Genomic DNA, 16,219 nt, shown 5'->3' with positions numbered 1-16,219 from the left:
CAACACCCAAGGCCAATCCAACACATGAGCAAGAACCTGCCCACGAACTGAAAGGTCCAAGCCAAAATGGTGCTTCTACCATCAATGGTGGTGCACAGGAGCAGCAGGTGCTGCCAGCGATGCTCGTTTCAGGGAAATGACATGTTAGTGGCCACGGCAGCTGGCCGACCGAATAGTCTACTCCACATCTGGGATAGGATCTCGGGCCGCAGATTCCTCATTGACATGAGCATCATTCCCCCTACATCGCTGGAGACACGCACGAGACCTCACGGCCCCTCCCTTCACCGCCAGGCGAAGTCTCTGACACCGCCATAGTACTTGAAAGACTGACTACCCCACAGACTTAAACTCCTGTGACTATGTGTTTGTTCACAGGGGCGGATGCAGCCCACCCCTCCAGCATCCCTGAAAGGGACCCTACAAGGTGTTCCAGAGAAATGCATCTACTTTCACTCTCGACATCAGTGGCAGAGCGGAACTTTTCACACTGAACCATCTCAAACCACTTGGACTTATCAGAGCAAGTAAAGGTCCCGCCGTCAATACGTAGAGGTCGATGGTCCCACCCTCAAGGCACTGTGAGACCACCAGCGCCGTTTCTGGGTGGGTGGGGTATGTGCGGCAGTGCCCATAATTGCAGCAGCGAAGCAGCCCTGCTTGTCACACGCGGTCAGTGTGGCAGCCGCGGCAAAGATGGCGTCACGAGTCTTCTGATGCAGATTGGAAATGAGCACACGCGCTTATGTCAGCGTGACGTGAGTTCCATGAAACGAGGGGCAGGCTTGGATTGGCCTTAAAGGCTGCAGCACGAACTTCAAAGTAAATCAGTTGTGCTAAACGAGCTCACAGCCTGCTGTCTCAGATCTTTTTGCTGCGCTCATGCATCACATGCTACAATATTTCTATTTTAATTATTTGCTTCCATGATCATTATTTTTAAATGTCTCTATGCTGAAGACTTATCAAAACTAAAACTTGATGACTGAAGGGAATGCTGCCTGCCAGTTTTGGCTACTCTTAAAGCCAGTTGGAGTCCAATGAAAGTGGGAACTTTGTTCCTTCATGATTGCAGCCAAGTCATCACAAGGGCTTTCTACCTGTCTGAATTCCATTCAAGAGCTGCCTGATCCATCAAGCTAGACTCCCTCCATTGGATCGTATATGGGCATGTAGTAACCAAAGGCAGCAATTGAATGGGGTCCAGAATGGCTAATTGTTTTGGTTTGGTTTCATCAAGAAGGGCTTGATAAAATGATGCAGGGCCCAGGCATAGAATGTTGGCACCCTTTGCTTCTTGTGGAGGTTCTGTGACCTGCTGAGTTTCTCCAGCACTTGACCCCAGCATCCCCAGGCTGTTAAATCGATAAAATGAAGCCATCACTTTTTAAAACGGTCTGTTTCATTTGCAAGAGATGGAAATATAATCATAGTCTTACAGCACTGAAACAGTTCACACACCCAGCTTGTCCATGCAAAGCGACGTGTGCCCCAGCTTCTGGCCCTTTTTAGTGTAATATATCTTCCATTAACAGTGAATTTAATATTTTAACAAGACAATCTTAGTTTTTGTGTGTTGTTTCTCCTCGTATTTCTTTTAAATGCAGCCTTGATGGTCCTTCTGATGTTACAATTGCTCTTTGTCTACAGCGCAGCTCTCCTGGGAGTGTTAACTTTGATTATTAGCTGGAGTTCTCTGGGTCTGGAACTGGCTGTCTCAGTGGTGAGTTGTTCACGTTTGCTCCTTGTAGAAAGAGGCCATTCATGCTGGTTCCCGGCAGAGCAATCCTTGCTTTCATTAATGCCCCGTAATATAACAAAAATTATTCACACCACTAAAGGTCTTTTCTATCTAAAAGCAATAACGAGTGGCAGCTCCCTGTTTCCAATTCATAGCACTCGATGCTTTAATTGCACCTTGGCAGTGGCGGAAGGGTGGCAGTTTGCTTTGCAACATCCTTCAAATCTCCAAACCTGCCAGTCTCCAAATGAGAGGATTCTCAAATCCCTGGAGCCCAATTCTTACCTCATATCTGTGACAAACTGCAGCTGTTCTTTTTTTATTTTCAGTGCTGGTGCTTTGCCTGAACCTGGCGAGACTGGGAACAGTTCTGGGTATTGCACCTGCCACTTGGAGCTCAGCCCTGCCACTGCTGCGCCCAGTTAAATCTGCTCCTAATTAGAGGGAGTTCAGGTGGTAATGTGGACCTGTTTCCTGGGAAACTTGAGGCAGAAGGTTCTCCAAACACACAGGCACCACAGGAGATGGGGCTCTGGAGGTCTGAACAATATTTGCTTACACCCCCCTGAAACACTGAACTGACCCCAAGTATGTGAATCCACAGACAGGAAATCAGTGAGGGTCCAGGTGTGACTCACCTTAGTGTGAACAGAAGAGTCAGGAAATGTTTTGCAGTGCTATCCAGCGATTTGCAAACATTTATGATATTCATTGTCTTGAGACTTGCGTATCAATTCTTTTTAATGTGTTTGGGTGTTGCACTTTCCTAACTCTTACCCACCCACCTTCCCTTCTTTCTACTCATTCACCATACCTTCGACCCTTAACTCTCTCTGCTAATTCCCTACTCAACTCAGCTCCAGCCACCACTCATTTAAGATTAAATGAATGTCATGTAGCAGATGTTCATGAAAGAATGGTGTGTTTAAAATTATTTTCATAATTCAGTGTTAGGGATGGTATAAGATTTCTGACATTTCTGCATTGGAATAACTAATGGTGGTCAGTGGTTTGTGAGAGTAGAGTTGGTTTTAACTAGAAAATATTCTAGTGCCATTGTTTAAACAATGAGTTAAGAAATCTGGGTATTTAAATTATGCTGACAGCAATTGCACATTATGACAGTTTTAGAACAACGTGACTGTATGTTTGAGATTGGAGGATTTTGTATCATATTTAAAACCTTTGAAATCATTAATGCATGTGGTCCCAAATGTAGTAATGAACAAAAACTAGGTTTCACTTATTTTGGATTTCTTCATGATTGATTTGGCATTTTCATTTCCTGAACAGGGTTCAAGTGATTTCTGTGTGTCCCCTGATGTGTACGTTTCCGAAATGGCTACTAAGCACGGCCTTATTGCTAAAGGTAGGTTGCTTTGGAATTGACCTTGCTAAAAACCAATTAATTTCTCTGAATTTAACACAAATTTAGATACTGAGGTTGGTGGGAGCTCCAGCATGTGTAATCGATAAGGTGTGTAGTTAGCTGGCTGCAGGTGGTTTAATCTGATGACCTTTTTCCCATTGTGAGAAGTTGCATTTAAACCGTCTTGGGAAAATACCTCAATTAATCAAGTTGTGGATTTTCTGCTTTTTAGATCAAAGGGTCTTTTAAAAGGTGGAGAGATTTCATACCCTGCCTTGTGTCTTGTGTAGCAAAAATTTCATTTGTTTTCAAAAAAGGATAATGGTCTTCTAATTTATCCTTTCAAGGACTCTCAACTGATGGGTCGGATGGATTCATCATAAGAAAATATCTTTTGCAATATGAAGTACTGACAAATTTCTGACATCTTGGCTCATTTGCTTGTTTAAAAATTACTTTCAAATTTATTTGTAAATGGAATCTTGAATTTCAAACTCTACTTTTTGAAGCAGTTCTCGCCTTGAAATGTAATGTTTCTAATTACAGCCCCATAAAGGCCTGCAAATATGAATGAGCTCTCCTCTAAAGCTTGGCTTGAGGACAAGTTGTCTTTGAAATTCATCTATTTTGAATCTGGCACCATGGAGTGGAGAAACCTGGAAGCTGACCAAGGAAATATTGGCCTACTTAAAACCAGAGATTGAGTTTGGGCTTCCAAATATGTTTCTTGGCTGCTTTTTTCCTTTCTCTATTACATCTCTGATGTCCGCTGCTATTTTCACAGATTCAAATTCCCTTGTCTCAACAGGCTCATCTTTACCATGAATATAGAGTATAATGATCTAAATTTCACACTCCTACATTTTTTGTCTATGTCATTTGGTTTACATTAGAAGTTCTCAATGGGGGCCACAGCACATTTAATTAATCAGCCAGTACCCAAGGTCATGATGAAACCAGTGTTTCTGGAGCCATAAGAGCAATTAAGTGGTTCACCACTGTGCAACCCATCACTTGTGATCCAAAATGTCCACATCACTGCACTTTTACCCAATCAGAGACATCTCTCACCCCACACAGCTTAACATACTTCTTTGACTCCTTCACAGTTCCGATGAAAGGTCTTTGACCTGAATCATTAACTCTGTTTCTCTTTCCATGGATATGGCTGGATCTGGTGGGTATTACTAACGTTTTCTGGTTTTAGTTTTGATTTTTATTGACTGCACAAGCATTTATTTACTTGATTGTTAAAAATCGCAATTGGCCCCTATATTGATCTGGCATTTAATAATGTAATCTGGTATGATTTGTTTTGTTCTATTGATATATGATCAGTAGATGTACATTGTTAAATCTGTATAATTAATTGATGTGCTATGCTTTGGACAATGGTATGTTTCCAGAGCACTCAGCCATGATATCTTTTAGATGAACTTATTAATATTTGTGATCTTATTAAAGGTACAGAATTTTAAAAATATGATTAATTTTAATACTAGATTATGTTATATTAGAGTAAAATTTGATTCTAAATAATGATGTGTGAAAATGCAGTCCTTGTGCACGTTTGAACCTTCGAACTATTATTAATATAGGTTGAGTACCCCTTATCCGAAATGCATGGGTCCAGAAGTGCTTCGGATTTTGGGTTTTTTTTTTGGATTTTGGATTTAAAAACTTTGCACTCATTCACTCAGACTTAAAGATATAGTCTGTGCATTTACATTACATTACAAATATTTACATTTTGTATTCTAGCTCTTAAACTACTTGTTCCATCTTTTTGTTTCTCATTATCTAATTTGACTTATTTATTCAAAGTCATTTTTTTTAAAATTTTGTCTTTTCTCAAATGTCATTGATGAGGAATTTTGTTATTTTCCCCTTTGCTCTCCAAGGAGGAGATACTTGACCTTACTATGCTATCACCTATTTGCACTTTTAAGCAATCTTGTGCACAAGAATAATTGGGGGAAACCAAGCAAACTCCTAGCAAATGCCATGAGAAATGTCAGCAGATCTACAGGTGATGGGTTGCACAGTGGTGAACCACTTAATTTGCCTTTATGGCTCCAGAAACACTGGTTTGATCATGACCTTGGGTGCTGGTTGATTAATTGGCTACTGTAGCTATTCTCCTTTGAGTAGGTTGGTGTTAATAGGAGAGTTGATGGGCATTTGAGATGTAGTAAACTAGGACTACAGGGAAATAAGATGAACAATGGACCTGGTGGGATTACTCTCCCAGGAGCAGGTATGGACCGAGTGCAGCTCCTGTGAGGAGGAAGGTCCAGCTCGATGGTAATGAGTTGCAAGTGAATCAGAAATGTCATCGCCAATGTTATATCTATTCTAAATAATCTTCATGTGAATTTTATGAAGTTGGTAATCTTTTGGAATTAAAATAATTTAACTTGCTATAATAGACAGAGTTCTCCAACTTAAGTATTTGAGCCATTAAAGTATTTGCATTTCATCAGACAGATGCACACCTTGGTTAGAAATGCACACAATCCATGGGGTGGTTAATATAATCCCTAAAGTTGTATGCATTTTATACAATGTTTGTATTTTGTTTTATCATGTTTTTTGTTTTTGTTTGTTATTGACCTGTGGGGAATGACCACAAGTATAAATTAGTTTTAAAAGGATTTTTTACCTTTCCCTCTAAGAATAATTGGTATGCATGATGAATGTTGTTTGGCAACCTTCTTGTCCTTCCATCACTTATTTCATATGTATCATCTGACATGGTTAGCATAGCGATTAGTACAAAGCTGTTTCAGCGCCAGCGATAAGGATTCACATTCGGCACTGTCTGTAAAGTGTTTGTATGCTCTCTCCGTGTGTGTGAGGGTTTTGTTCAAGTGCACCAGTTTCCTCTCACCCTCCAAAACCAAAAGGTAGTTGGAGATTTAATTGGGGTATTTGGGTGGCACAGGCTTGTGGGCTGGAAGGGCCTGTTACCATGCTGTAACTCTAAATTAAAAAGTTAAAATTAAATTAATAGCATCTCTACCGAAATCCAAAAATAAAATGTAAACTGCCAAAACTCATAAAAGCTACACATCATGTTTTCTTGTTGTGTTAGGCAAAGGGTGACAAAGCCCATTCACAACAATGGAGTGCTTAAAAAAAATGTATTGATATTTAAAAGTTGGCAATTACATCTACTGAAGTAAATATAAAGGACATGTATGAAGCCACCCTTCTCTGCCATTTGGCATAAGGTAAGGTATTGCTGTAGCGGCCCGCAAGCCTACTCCACAGGCCGAAACAGGAAATGGCTGTCAAATGCGGTGATCGAACAGACATAGGCCGCAATAGCAGAGGCTAAACCAGCCAATCGCAGGGGGTTCAATCCGGGCCAGCGGATTCCAAGGCGATCAATCCTCAACCAGCAGATCACAAGCCACGGCCATGGTGATGCGACAGACAGCCTATAAAAGGGAGAGCAGATAGCCGAATAAACTCCAGTGTCGACTGCACTCTCAGTGTGAGCCTCTTTCTTTGAGCAGCAACCCTGAGCAATAACCATAGCAGTGTGCTGCATTGTTCTGATTATATTTGAAGGGGGAAAATTATATTTAAGCGTTTATACATTTAATATTAATCATTAAAATAACTGCAGAAGGAATCACAAATAAGGTTCTTTGTCTTTGTATTAGTGAAAAAGTGTGAAATGTTCCCGATCACATTCAGAGAATATAATATATGTGAAGGGAAGGTAACCTCATGAAGTGAGGGAAAGTATTTAAAATAAAAATTGTTAATGTTGGACATTGGAAATAAAAGACATAGGTATCCCCATACCACATGTGCCAGAATCTTTGAGGTTACATTTAAACTTAACCTTTTTAATTTGGGGCCTTAGCACGTGTTGAATAATAGAACAAACTCTCCTATTCTTAGTCTGCTGAAGTTCGAATGCACAATATAATTATGAAAAACCATTCTGATATTTTTGTAAGACTTTATCAGGATATTATGCATGTAGTTGTTTATTTAACAATAAATTACTGATTATGCTCAACGGTGAGCTTCCAGTAGCAAGGAAGTACAGGATCTATTATGCGTAAACACAACCTTTTCTTCTTGATATGGTTTAGCATGTCCAAGCTCATAATTTGGCTTTATATCAGCCACACAAATAATGCTGAACTGTTTTGAAAGCTGAAGTGGGAATTTATTTGTTTTTTATATAATTTAAGTGACCTGACAATCTTTAATGTAAAAGTATAATTATGAATTGCATTGCAAATCCCTACTCATTTCTTCTTAAAAGTAAAATCAGTATGAAATATTGAATATTTCCTATTTTAATGTATTTAAAATTCGCTTGTTCCAAGTGACAATTCTGATGTACTTCATTTTTCCCACATTTATTATCTCTAATTCATCAACAGTTACGTTCTAGAAGGTATGACTGGGCTTGCTGCAGACTAATTCTAATTTTCCTTCATGGAACTTCAAATTATTTCCATTTTCAATAATCTGGTCAAAACATTTATCTATGATTCATTGTATTTTATTTTTCTTACAGATGCTTTAAATTATTACCTGGTATGCAACATCGGCTACCCCAATCCTTTTCAACAGGTGAGTCAATGTTTGTGTTCAGTATATCAGTCTGATTTAATTTTATGTACAAACATTTGAATTGTTATCTTGTAGCGTACGTGGTACATGAGTGTGGAAAAGAACGACACACACACCAAAGCCCTGGAAAATGAGACTGGTTTATTGCTCATATATGGGCCCCTGGTGCTGACGTCAGGGCGCCACATCATGGGAGCGTCGGCCGTGGATTGGCCGGCGTTCTTGCCAAAGTTCCCCATCTTCCTGCCTTGCGGAGGTCACCTGCGCGGTCGCCGCGTTTGTCGTCCATTTGCAGGCCGGTCCGTGTCTCCACGCGCAGGCTTCTACAGTAATCTCTTTTTGGTCCCAGAGCTCCATGTTGTGATTTAACATGCTTATCCCATTTATATGTCCAGATAATTATTAAACATTAGGGTAGGGATTGAGCCTAACCCTAATGTGAGTCGGCATAGAATTTCTGACTTCATCTCAGAATAATAATGTTTCTTCATTTCTCCCTGTTGTGTCGAGTCAGTCCAGTAATGTTGCTTGCATCGGGCACTCAGTGGCAGTATTCTGGATAACATATTCCACCTATACTTGTTATAAGAAGTAGAAAAAAGAATTGCATGTGAATTCAGAAATATAAAATAGCTTGTCAAACACTATTTTACTTGCCTAATGTTTTAATAGCAAATTCATTGGGTAACAAACCTAAAGAAATAATTATATTTTATGTGCGTTTTGCAGAAAATTTGGTCAAAATTGTATAGCACATCAAAGTTAAAAGTATAATTCATAAAGTCATCCCCAGAATTGAGGATTGGACTTGTTTATGACCATTGTAGAGATGATATGTAACCACAAAATAAATAATTAAATGTTATTGATGCCTTTGACTTTTTAGTGATAAGAACCATGTGACTATGATGGCCCGCATTAAGACTATTATATTCAGACAAACGTGGGTGAACAAATGCTTTACTAATAAAAACTGCCAAAACACTCAGCAAGTTAAGCTTTACCTATGCAGAGAGAAACTGCGGCTGTTTCAGGTCCAGGGTCCTCTGATAAAAATGGGAGGGAGAGAAAACAACTAGTTTTTGTTGGAATTGAAGGTGGGCTTAGAACATTGGCATTATCTCATGTGAAATCAAATGTGCATTTACAAGGACATTGGCAACATTGCACGAAGTAATTTAGTGGCAAGGGTGCGGGGTATGCCCAGCAAGCCAGACTAAATGAATAGAATTGGAAAAACTGAACCAAAGTGGACAGGAATAGTCTTTTTCTGATACGGACACAAAACCGGTTGGCGTTAAACAAGAAAGCCTGCAGATAGTGGGGGTGAGTGCAATACACAAATGTACTGGAAAAGCAGTTTTGGGCCTGGGCCTTCGCCAGCGATTATTTACGATATATTTGCCATATTACCAGACAAAGGGCTCAGGCCCAAAATGCTGGCTATCCTTTACTTCCTATGGATGCCGCGCGACCTGCTGAATTTCTTCAGCACGCTTATGTATTTCAACCAAAGTTGTAGAATATTGACTCTGGTAGACTTAAAGACCACAGATAGAAGATGAACTGTTGGGCTTTGCCATTACAGTGCAAGAGGTTGTTGGCAGAGGGGAGGTGGGATGGTGAATTCAATCTCAGGGACACTAATCTGCAGTCACCTAATCGGAGTTTGGTGGTCCATTTCTATGTGAATTGCTACTTCATGAGGAAGGACTGTTTATGTCCCTAGGAAGTGGTGAGGGGAGGGGAAAATAACCAGTGTTGCATCTGTTGTTTCATGGGAATGTGCCATACGAAGGGGAGTGGTTGGTGGATATAGAAGAGTAGGCGAGGGTGTCACGAAGAAGAAATTCCTTCAAAATACTGGAGAGAGATGAGGGGAATATGTGTCTTTTGGTGGAATCTTGTTAGAACTGACAAAAAAATAGTAATTGGATGGGATGAACTGTTGGTTAAATGTGATGGTTGGTGGGGTAGAAAGTAAGCATCAGGGAAACGCTATTCTTGAACGGTCCATGAGACGTTGGAGGATAGGGGTTGGAGTAGAGGTGCAAGAAATAAATGAGATACATTCAAGAGCTCTCTCCACAATGGTGGAGGTGCAACCATAGATCTGAAAGAAGAATGATTTCAGAGGCGTCTGTGTGGAATGTTTCTTTGGAACAAATGTGTAACCGAGATGAAGGAACCAGGAGAAGGAATGGAGAGAGTGAACTGAAACAAAGGAATCCCACAAAAAGGCAAACATAGCTGGGGGGGTGGGGGGGGCAAATGAATGACCATAGCTGTACCATTGAATTGCAGGAAGTGAGAGGAGTTGAAAGAGTTATTGTTCAATATTAGGACAAGTACGGTCTGATCCTAGAAGAGTAATTTGAAACAGTAAAATTAAATGCTAAATCAGTTGCAGAAAATCAAATAAAGTAAGAAGGATATTTTGTAAAATTAAATTCTAACAGTTTAAAAATTGAGATGAAATAATATAAAGGAAATTTTCAGTTCCAGGAAAGCGATTTGACAGTAACTGACCTAAAATATAAATTATTTCCTGCAAGGCACAAGCCCTAAATTTCTGTAACATGAAAGCTATGACGAGTCAGCCAGAGAGGATTTTTTTCCCCCTCTGGATTTTACTTTCGTAACTGCTCGTCTCTGCTTGCCTGAAGTTGGCTAATTTGTGCATTAACAACATCTGTGCATTATATTTTTTTTGCTTGCTATTTTGGATCATTTGGAGAATTAAGAATAGCACATTTAATAGTAGAAATTGTTCCCAAGGGGTAAAATAAAAATGGCAAAAGTAAATGCAAGGCGTTGAATGTGAGAAGTTGTAAGTAAAACCAGCTCATCTGCTGCCCTGAGGTTGTAAGCTTTGGAATCTTGCAAGAATGCAGATTTTGTTAATGCAGTTGAAGCACTGAAGCATGTTGAGTCTGGGATATTTTTAGATTCTTTGCAAATACTTGCAGGGTGACATGGTGACTTGGGATCACTGTTTAGTGACAGCTTCGTGAAACATCTTTCTTGTGATTGATTCAGATATTTACAATTTTTTGTCTGGCTTTATAAACTGCTTAAAAATATTTTTTAGATTGAAATCCAAACAAAATGACTCCCAGTTCTTTAGTGGTGGTGATTAGAATTTGTACAAGTTTAATTTATTTGCACAAATGTTTGACTGTTGGACTTGGTGGATAGCTGGAATTTTGGATGCAATTTTGATTCTAAGGCATCAGAGCACCGCAGTCAAAATACTGATCACTGAATGAGTCCTGTCTTCAGTTCATGAGAGTAACTTCCAATAAAGCTATTCTAAATTAAAGTTTCCACATCAAAAGCCAGTAGAATAATTCCACAGTTGCAAATTATTTTTAAAAATTAAACAGTAAATGCAGGATCCTTCGGTGCATTGATGTACAGGGGGAACTTGGGATACAAATCCATTGCTCCCTGAAAATGGCAATGCAAGTGGATTGGTTGGTAATAAAGACCTGTGACATGTTTGCCTTTGTCTGTCAGAGCATTGAGTATGAAAGTTGGGAAATCAAGTTGAACCTCCATAAGACTTTGGTTAGACCACTTGTAGAATATTGTGGGCAGTTCTAAAGAATATGGAGAGAATGCACAAGAGGTTCAGCCAGGGTTGGCGCCAACATAGGACATTCTTTCCCCCCCCCCCCCCCCACGAGGTATTGTGACCCCTTCCACCCACTCGCAGCCATCCCCATCCCTCCCCCCCACCCCCTAATTGTGACCCACAGCCCAGCATCACAGTGGGATCGATAGCTGTCATCATTACCCATAATCCCCCACGCAGTTGGAACCGCTCTGCCAGCGCTAGGGGAAACGCGCATACCTGTCGTTTGCATTGCATCAGAGCAAAGTTAACGATACAAAGCAGGAGAAACTCCTGGGGCGCATGGGGGAGGAGCATGAGGCAGCCTCTGTTTCTGTGCTGATGGAAGCTGTTGCCCTGCGCTGCCTTCCTACCTGCTGCTTGTTGGGGGGAGTTGCATGGAGGAGGTTCATGGTCGGCAGCTGGTAGCTCTGTATTTTTACTTTGTATAATTTTTGGATGTGTGTGTATTGTGTGTATGTCTGTGTGCGTATATGCGCGCATATGTGTGTGTGTGTGCACATATGCGGACATGTGTGTATGTATGCGGGTGTGGGTGTTTGAGCTCATGTGTGTATGGCTGTATGCGTGTGTGTGCACATACATGCACAGTAGTCTGGAGAAACGTTGTTTCGTCTGGTTGTATATGTACCAACAGATGATAATGAACTGAACTTGAAGTGCAGTGTGGAGAAAGAAGAAAGTCTTGCTTCTGGGACACTTTATCGCAGTCTCCCACACAACACTAATGGGGGGGTGGAGGGGGGGGTCATAGACATGTTGCATGAAGCATACACCTTGGATAGTGCTGGGACCCTGAAAGAGACCAGGGCACATGCTCCAAGACCAGATTCCAATGCTGGAAGGGAGTTTACAGGCATGTGCAGGACATCACCACCACCCACCCACCTTGAGTGAGTTTTTAAAGGTCAGATTGTTTCTCCCCACCCCCCAATTAAGACTCGTTCTGGCGCCAACCTTGGGTTCAGCCTCGATTAGAGAGTATTAGCGATAAGGAGAAGTTGGACAAATTTGGATAGTTTTCTCTGGAGGATCAGAAGATGAAGGGGCAACCTGGCAGTAGTTTATAAAATTCTGAGAGGCATAGATTAAGTTGGTCTTTTTCAAGGGTGCAAATGCCAAATACTCATGTGACTTGAGGTTGAGGGGGAAAGGTTTAAGGAATATTTCCAAGGCAAGCTTTTGTTTTACACAGAGAGTGAGTGGCAAGTGCCTGGAATGCTCTGCCTGGGGAGGTGGTGGAAACAGATATGATAGAAATGTTCAGGAGACATTTAGGGAGGCGCGTGAACAGACGGAATGGAGGGATCTATCTGATGTGCAGGCAGATCAGATGAACTTAAATTAGTATCATGATGGGGGCCACCTTGGACAAAGGGCCTGTTTCAATACATGTTCTATATGCAGTTGTGTAATTACAGTAGGGGCCATCAGTGGTGGAAATGTGCACCCACCTCTTTCGGGGAACATCCCAAATAAAGTAGATGTTGTTGATGTTGCTAATTAAGTTGCCCAAAGGTTTGTTTTCTCATTGTTGTCTCTCTCATAAGGTTTTGAACAATTAAATGTTGGAGTAATAAGTTTGATTGCAAGGGTAGATAGAGAGGATTGTGTGAATGAACTGGCTGGACATTGTCTTGTGTTTTTCGTGTATTGTGAAAATATATGCTATGGTGTGTACATTTAAAATCATACAGGTTTTATTCATTTTCAACCCTCCAGAAACTCTCAAGTAGCCACAAAGCTCTGGTGGAGATGCAGGATCATGTATCGGAACTTCTAAAGGTCTCTGTCCACGAATTCCCATCTTCTCGTGTAAGTATTAATCATGTAAAGCAAAGAAATAGATCTTTTCATGTACAAATTTTCCATTTGATTTTTCTGATTTTAATAAAAGTGTTTGATTCTCTACCAATTTGCAATCAAACAAAATTGGTAATTATCTATGACGATGACTATTGATGAAGAAAATAGAGACATAAGAAAAATTATTTTTGTGAATTGTGTGATTATAATAATCAAAGGGCCATGTATCAAGCCAAGTATATTGTCATCTGATTGTACAAGTACAGCCCGATGAAACAGTGTTCTCCAATCCTTGATGCAAAACATGCAGACACAACACAAACCACACATTTACAGGACACATAAATCTATAAAAATAAATAAATAAAGATTGTTTTGTGCAAATGAGAATCTTGGCTGGTCAGTGGGAGCAGTTCCTTTGGTCGTTCAGCGTTCTCGCTGCCCATGGGAAGAAGCTGTTCCTCAACCTGGTGGTGTCGGCTCTGATACTCCTGCATCTCTTTCCCCCGATGGGAGCAGCTGAAAGATGCTGTGTGCGGGGTCCTCAGTGATTTTGCACACCCTCTTCAGACTGTAAATCCTGTCAATGGACTGGTGGGGGTGTGGGGGGTAGACTCCAGAATTCTCTCTGGATTATCTGAATTTGAGTGAACCTTTGCTATAATCTCGACAAAGTGAACAACACTGTTTCAGAAAATCGTTGGAACTTTGAATGATCTGCCATATAATCGGACTTTCTTCCTTTCATTTCCAGGCTGTCTTTGTGAAATTGAAATCCAATAGTATGATTTACTATTTTTCATCATGTGATTCACATTTTTATTTCCTCTTGAAGGTTACACTTGAATAAAAGTTGTTGAATCTGCTCCACCTATTTTTTAAGGCCAGTTCCATGCTGATATTGAAATAACCCCATTTCTTGTCGCCTCATGTTGTCGGGCTGGTTAGCTCACATTTATATCCTCCTCGCTGCTGGGAGCAATGTCCGCTTTTACTTGTTCATTCGCATTTTCATCTTTGTGGCGATTAATTTCGATCTGTAATTACCCCTGCACTGACGAGACAGTTAAGATAAATGCATTAATAATTCTGAAGTCACACATGGAGTAGGTTGCATAAGCACAATATGGTTCCTTCACTGAACGGGTGTCACAGAAATTTTGTGCTTAGTTATTGAAATCAGCATTTTTCTAATTCCAGTAATATTTAGTTACTTGATTTTAAATTCTGCAGCTGCCACGATGCAATTCAATTTCATGTTACCAGAAAGTAAATAAGTTTCCTTCAGTGTTATCAATGAATGCAACCTTGATTGTAATGAAACTCATCTTCCACCAAAATCCTCCTGCAGATTAGTGTGTAGTAAACCACTGTTGTATGTATTTGTCTGTCGGGCACACCCATTGGCTGGTTGTAACTATGGCCCTTCCCACAGGCTCATGTACAAAGGTGACAGTTCCACAGTCACCTCCTCTGTGCAGGACAGTCGAGCATATGGATGTGCCTTTCTTTGTTCTTTAGTGAATAAAAGCCTATTAGAAACAGCCAACTCCGCCATTCATTATGATCATGGCTGATCAGTACCCGGTTCTGCCTTCTCCCTGTATGCTCTGATCCCCTTAGCCACAAGGGCCAAATCTATCCTCCTCTTAAATATTGATATGGAACCGGCATCAACTACTTCCAGTGGCAAAGAATTCCACAGATTTACCACTCTTTAAGAGAAGAATTTTTTTTCTCATCTCAGTCCTAAAAGACTTCTCCCTTATCCTTAAACTGTGACCCCTGGTCCTGGTTTTTCCCAGCATTGGAAACCACCTTCTAGTCTATCTAAACCCTTAAGAATTTATGTTTCTATTCCCCCTCAATCTTCTAAATTCCAGTAAATGTAAGCCTGGTAATAATCTCTGCACCCCCTCCATGGCGAGGATGTCTTTCAGATAAGGAGACCAAAACTGAACACAGTATTCCAAGTGTGATCTCACCAAGGCCCTGTATGGCTGCAGTAGGACCTCCCTACTTTTGTACTTGAATCCTCTTCCTATGAATGCCAACATACCATTCACCTTCCTCACTGCCTACCATACCTGCACGCCCACTTTCAACCTCTTTGAGTAATTGATGGTGCATCAATTTTATTCACTAAAAGATTTGCAATGGAGCAGATCCTGAAGTTAGAAAAGCTAGAAATTGACCCTCAAATAAACTCTGGCTACACTCTTTTGAAGCCTTCCTGCAGGTATCTTCAGCCATTGTGCAGTCAGAGACCGAAAAATTGCAGGTACTGCACTCACGAATTGGCACTCTGGTGTATTCCATGATCAAGGATGCCACATCATACCAGGAAGCCAAGGACATTCTTAAAGGCCAATACCTGCGGAAGATTAATGTTATCTATGCCAGGCACCTTCTAGTGACCCGCAAACAGTGACCCAGTGAGTCAAACGGCGAGTACCTTCGAGCCCTGCAAGCCCTCGGAAGGGCCTGTGATGGTAAGGCCGTGACTGCTGCTGGGTACACTGAGGACCTGATCAGGGATGCCTACGTTGCTGGGATCATATCAACTACATCGGCCAAAGACTTTTGGAACAAGGGGAACTCAGACTGCGGAGAGCTCCTCTAACGAGTCAATCATGGCAGCAGTGCTCCACGATCACCTCCCAACGCTTTTGCCCAGTTCCATTGGTGGCCCAACCACAGTCACGGCACTGTGGGAGCACCCGAAGTGCAATGTTTGCGGCCTAGGCAAGCACGAGAGGAAACGCTGCCCTGCAAAGGATTCGTCCTGCTCCAGCTACGGGAAGAAGGGACACTACGCCAAAGTGTGTAAGTCTAAACCCCTTCCTAGCAGCGCCACTTCCGGATCGTGGGGGCCCCCATCACTGGGAGCCAGCAGCGCCATGAGGGGGCCACTATCTTGGGCACCATCTCTGGGATCCAACTGTGCTGTGTGTGGGCCCTGGGGGCTGCCATCCTGGATGCCATATTTGGGATCCAGCAGTGCTGCCATCTTGGACACCCAGTGACCTGACACTGGCCTCCATCATACTCTACCAGAACAGCC

General features: G+C 41.3%; 1 protein-coding gene across 1 annotated transcript in view; it reads left to right on the top strand.

Annotated features, from left to right (window-relative positions):
• LOC138746598 (protein tweety homolog 3-like) overlaps positions 1 to 16,219 on the top strand; it is a 122,760-nt gene that overhangs the window by 35,143 nt on the left and 71,398 nt on the right. The window contains exons 6-9 of the mRNA XM_069904889.1: positions 1,651 to 1,723; positions 3,035 to 3,110; positions 7,657 to 7,712; positions 13,072 to 13,164. Coding sequence (XP_069760990.1) covers positions 1,651 to 1,723; positions 3,035 to 3,110; positions 7,657 to 7,712; positions 13,072 to 13,164 — 298 coding nt within the window. The remainder of the gene's footprint in view (positions 1 to 1,650; positions 1,724 to 3,034; positions 3,111 to 7,656; positions 7,713 to 13,071; positions 13,165 to 16,219) is intronic.

This window comes from Narcine bancroftii, chromosome 12 (assembly GCF_036971445.1).
Source record: "Narcine bancroftii isolate sNarBan1 chromosome 12, sNarBan1.hap1, whole genome shotgun sequence".
NCBI lineage: Eukaryota > Metazoa > Chordata > Chondrichthyes > Torpediniformes > Narcinidae > Narcine > Narcine bancroftii.
This window is presented reverse-complemented; position numbering and strand designations above follow the sequence as displayed.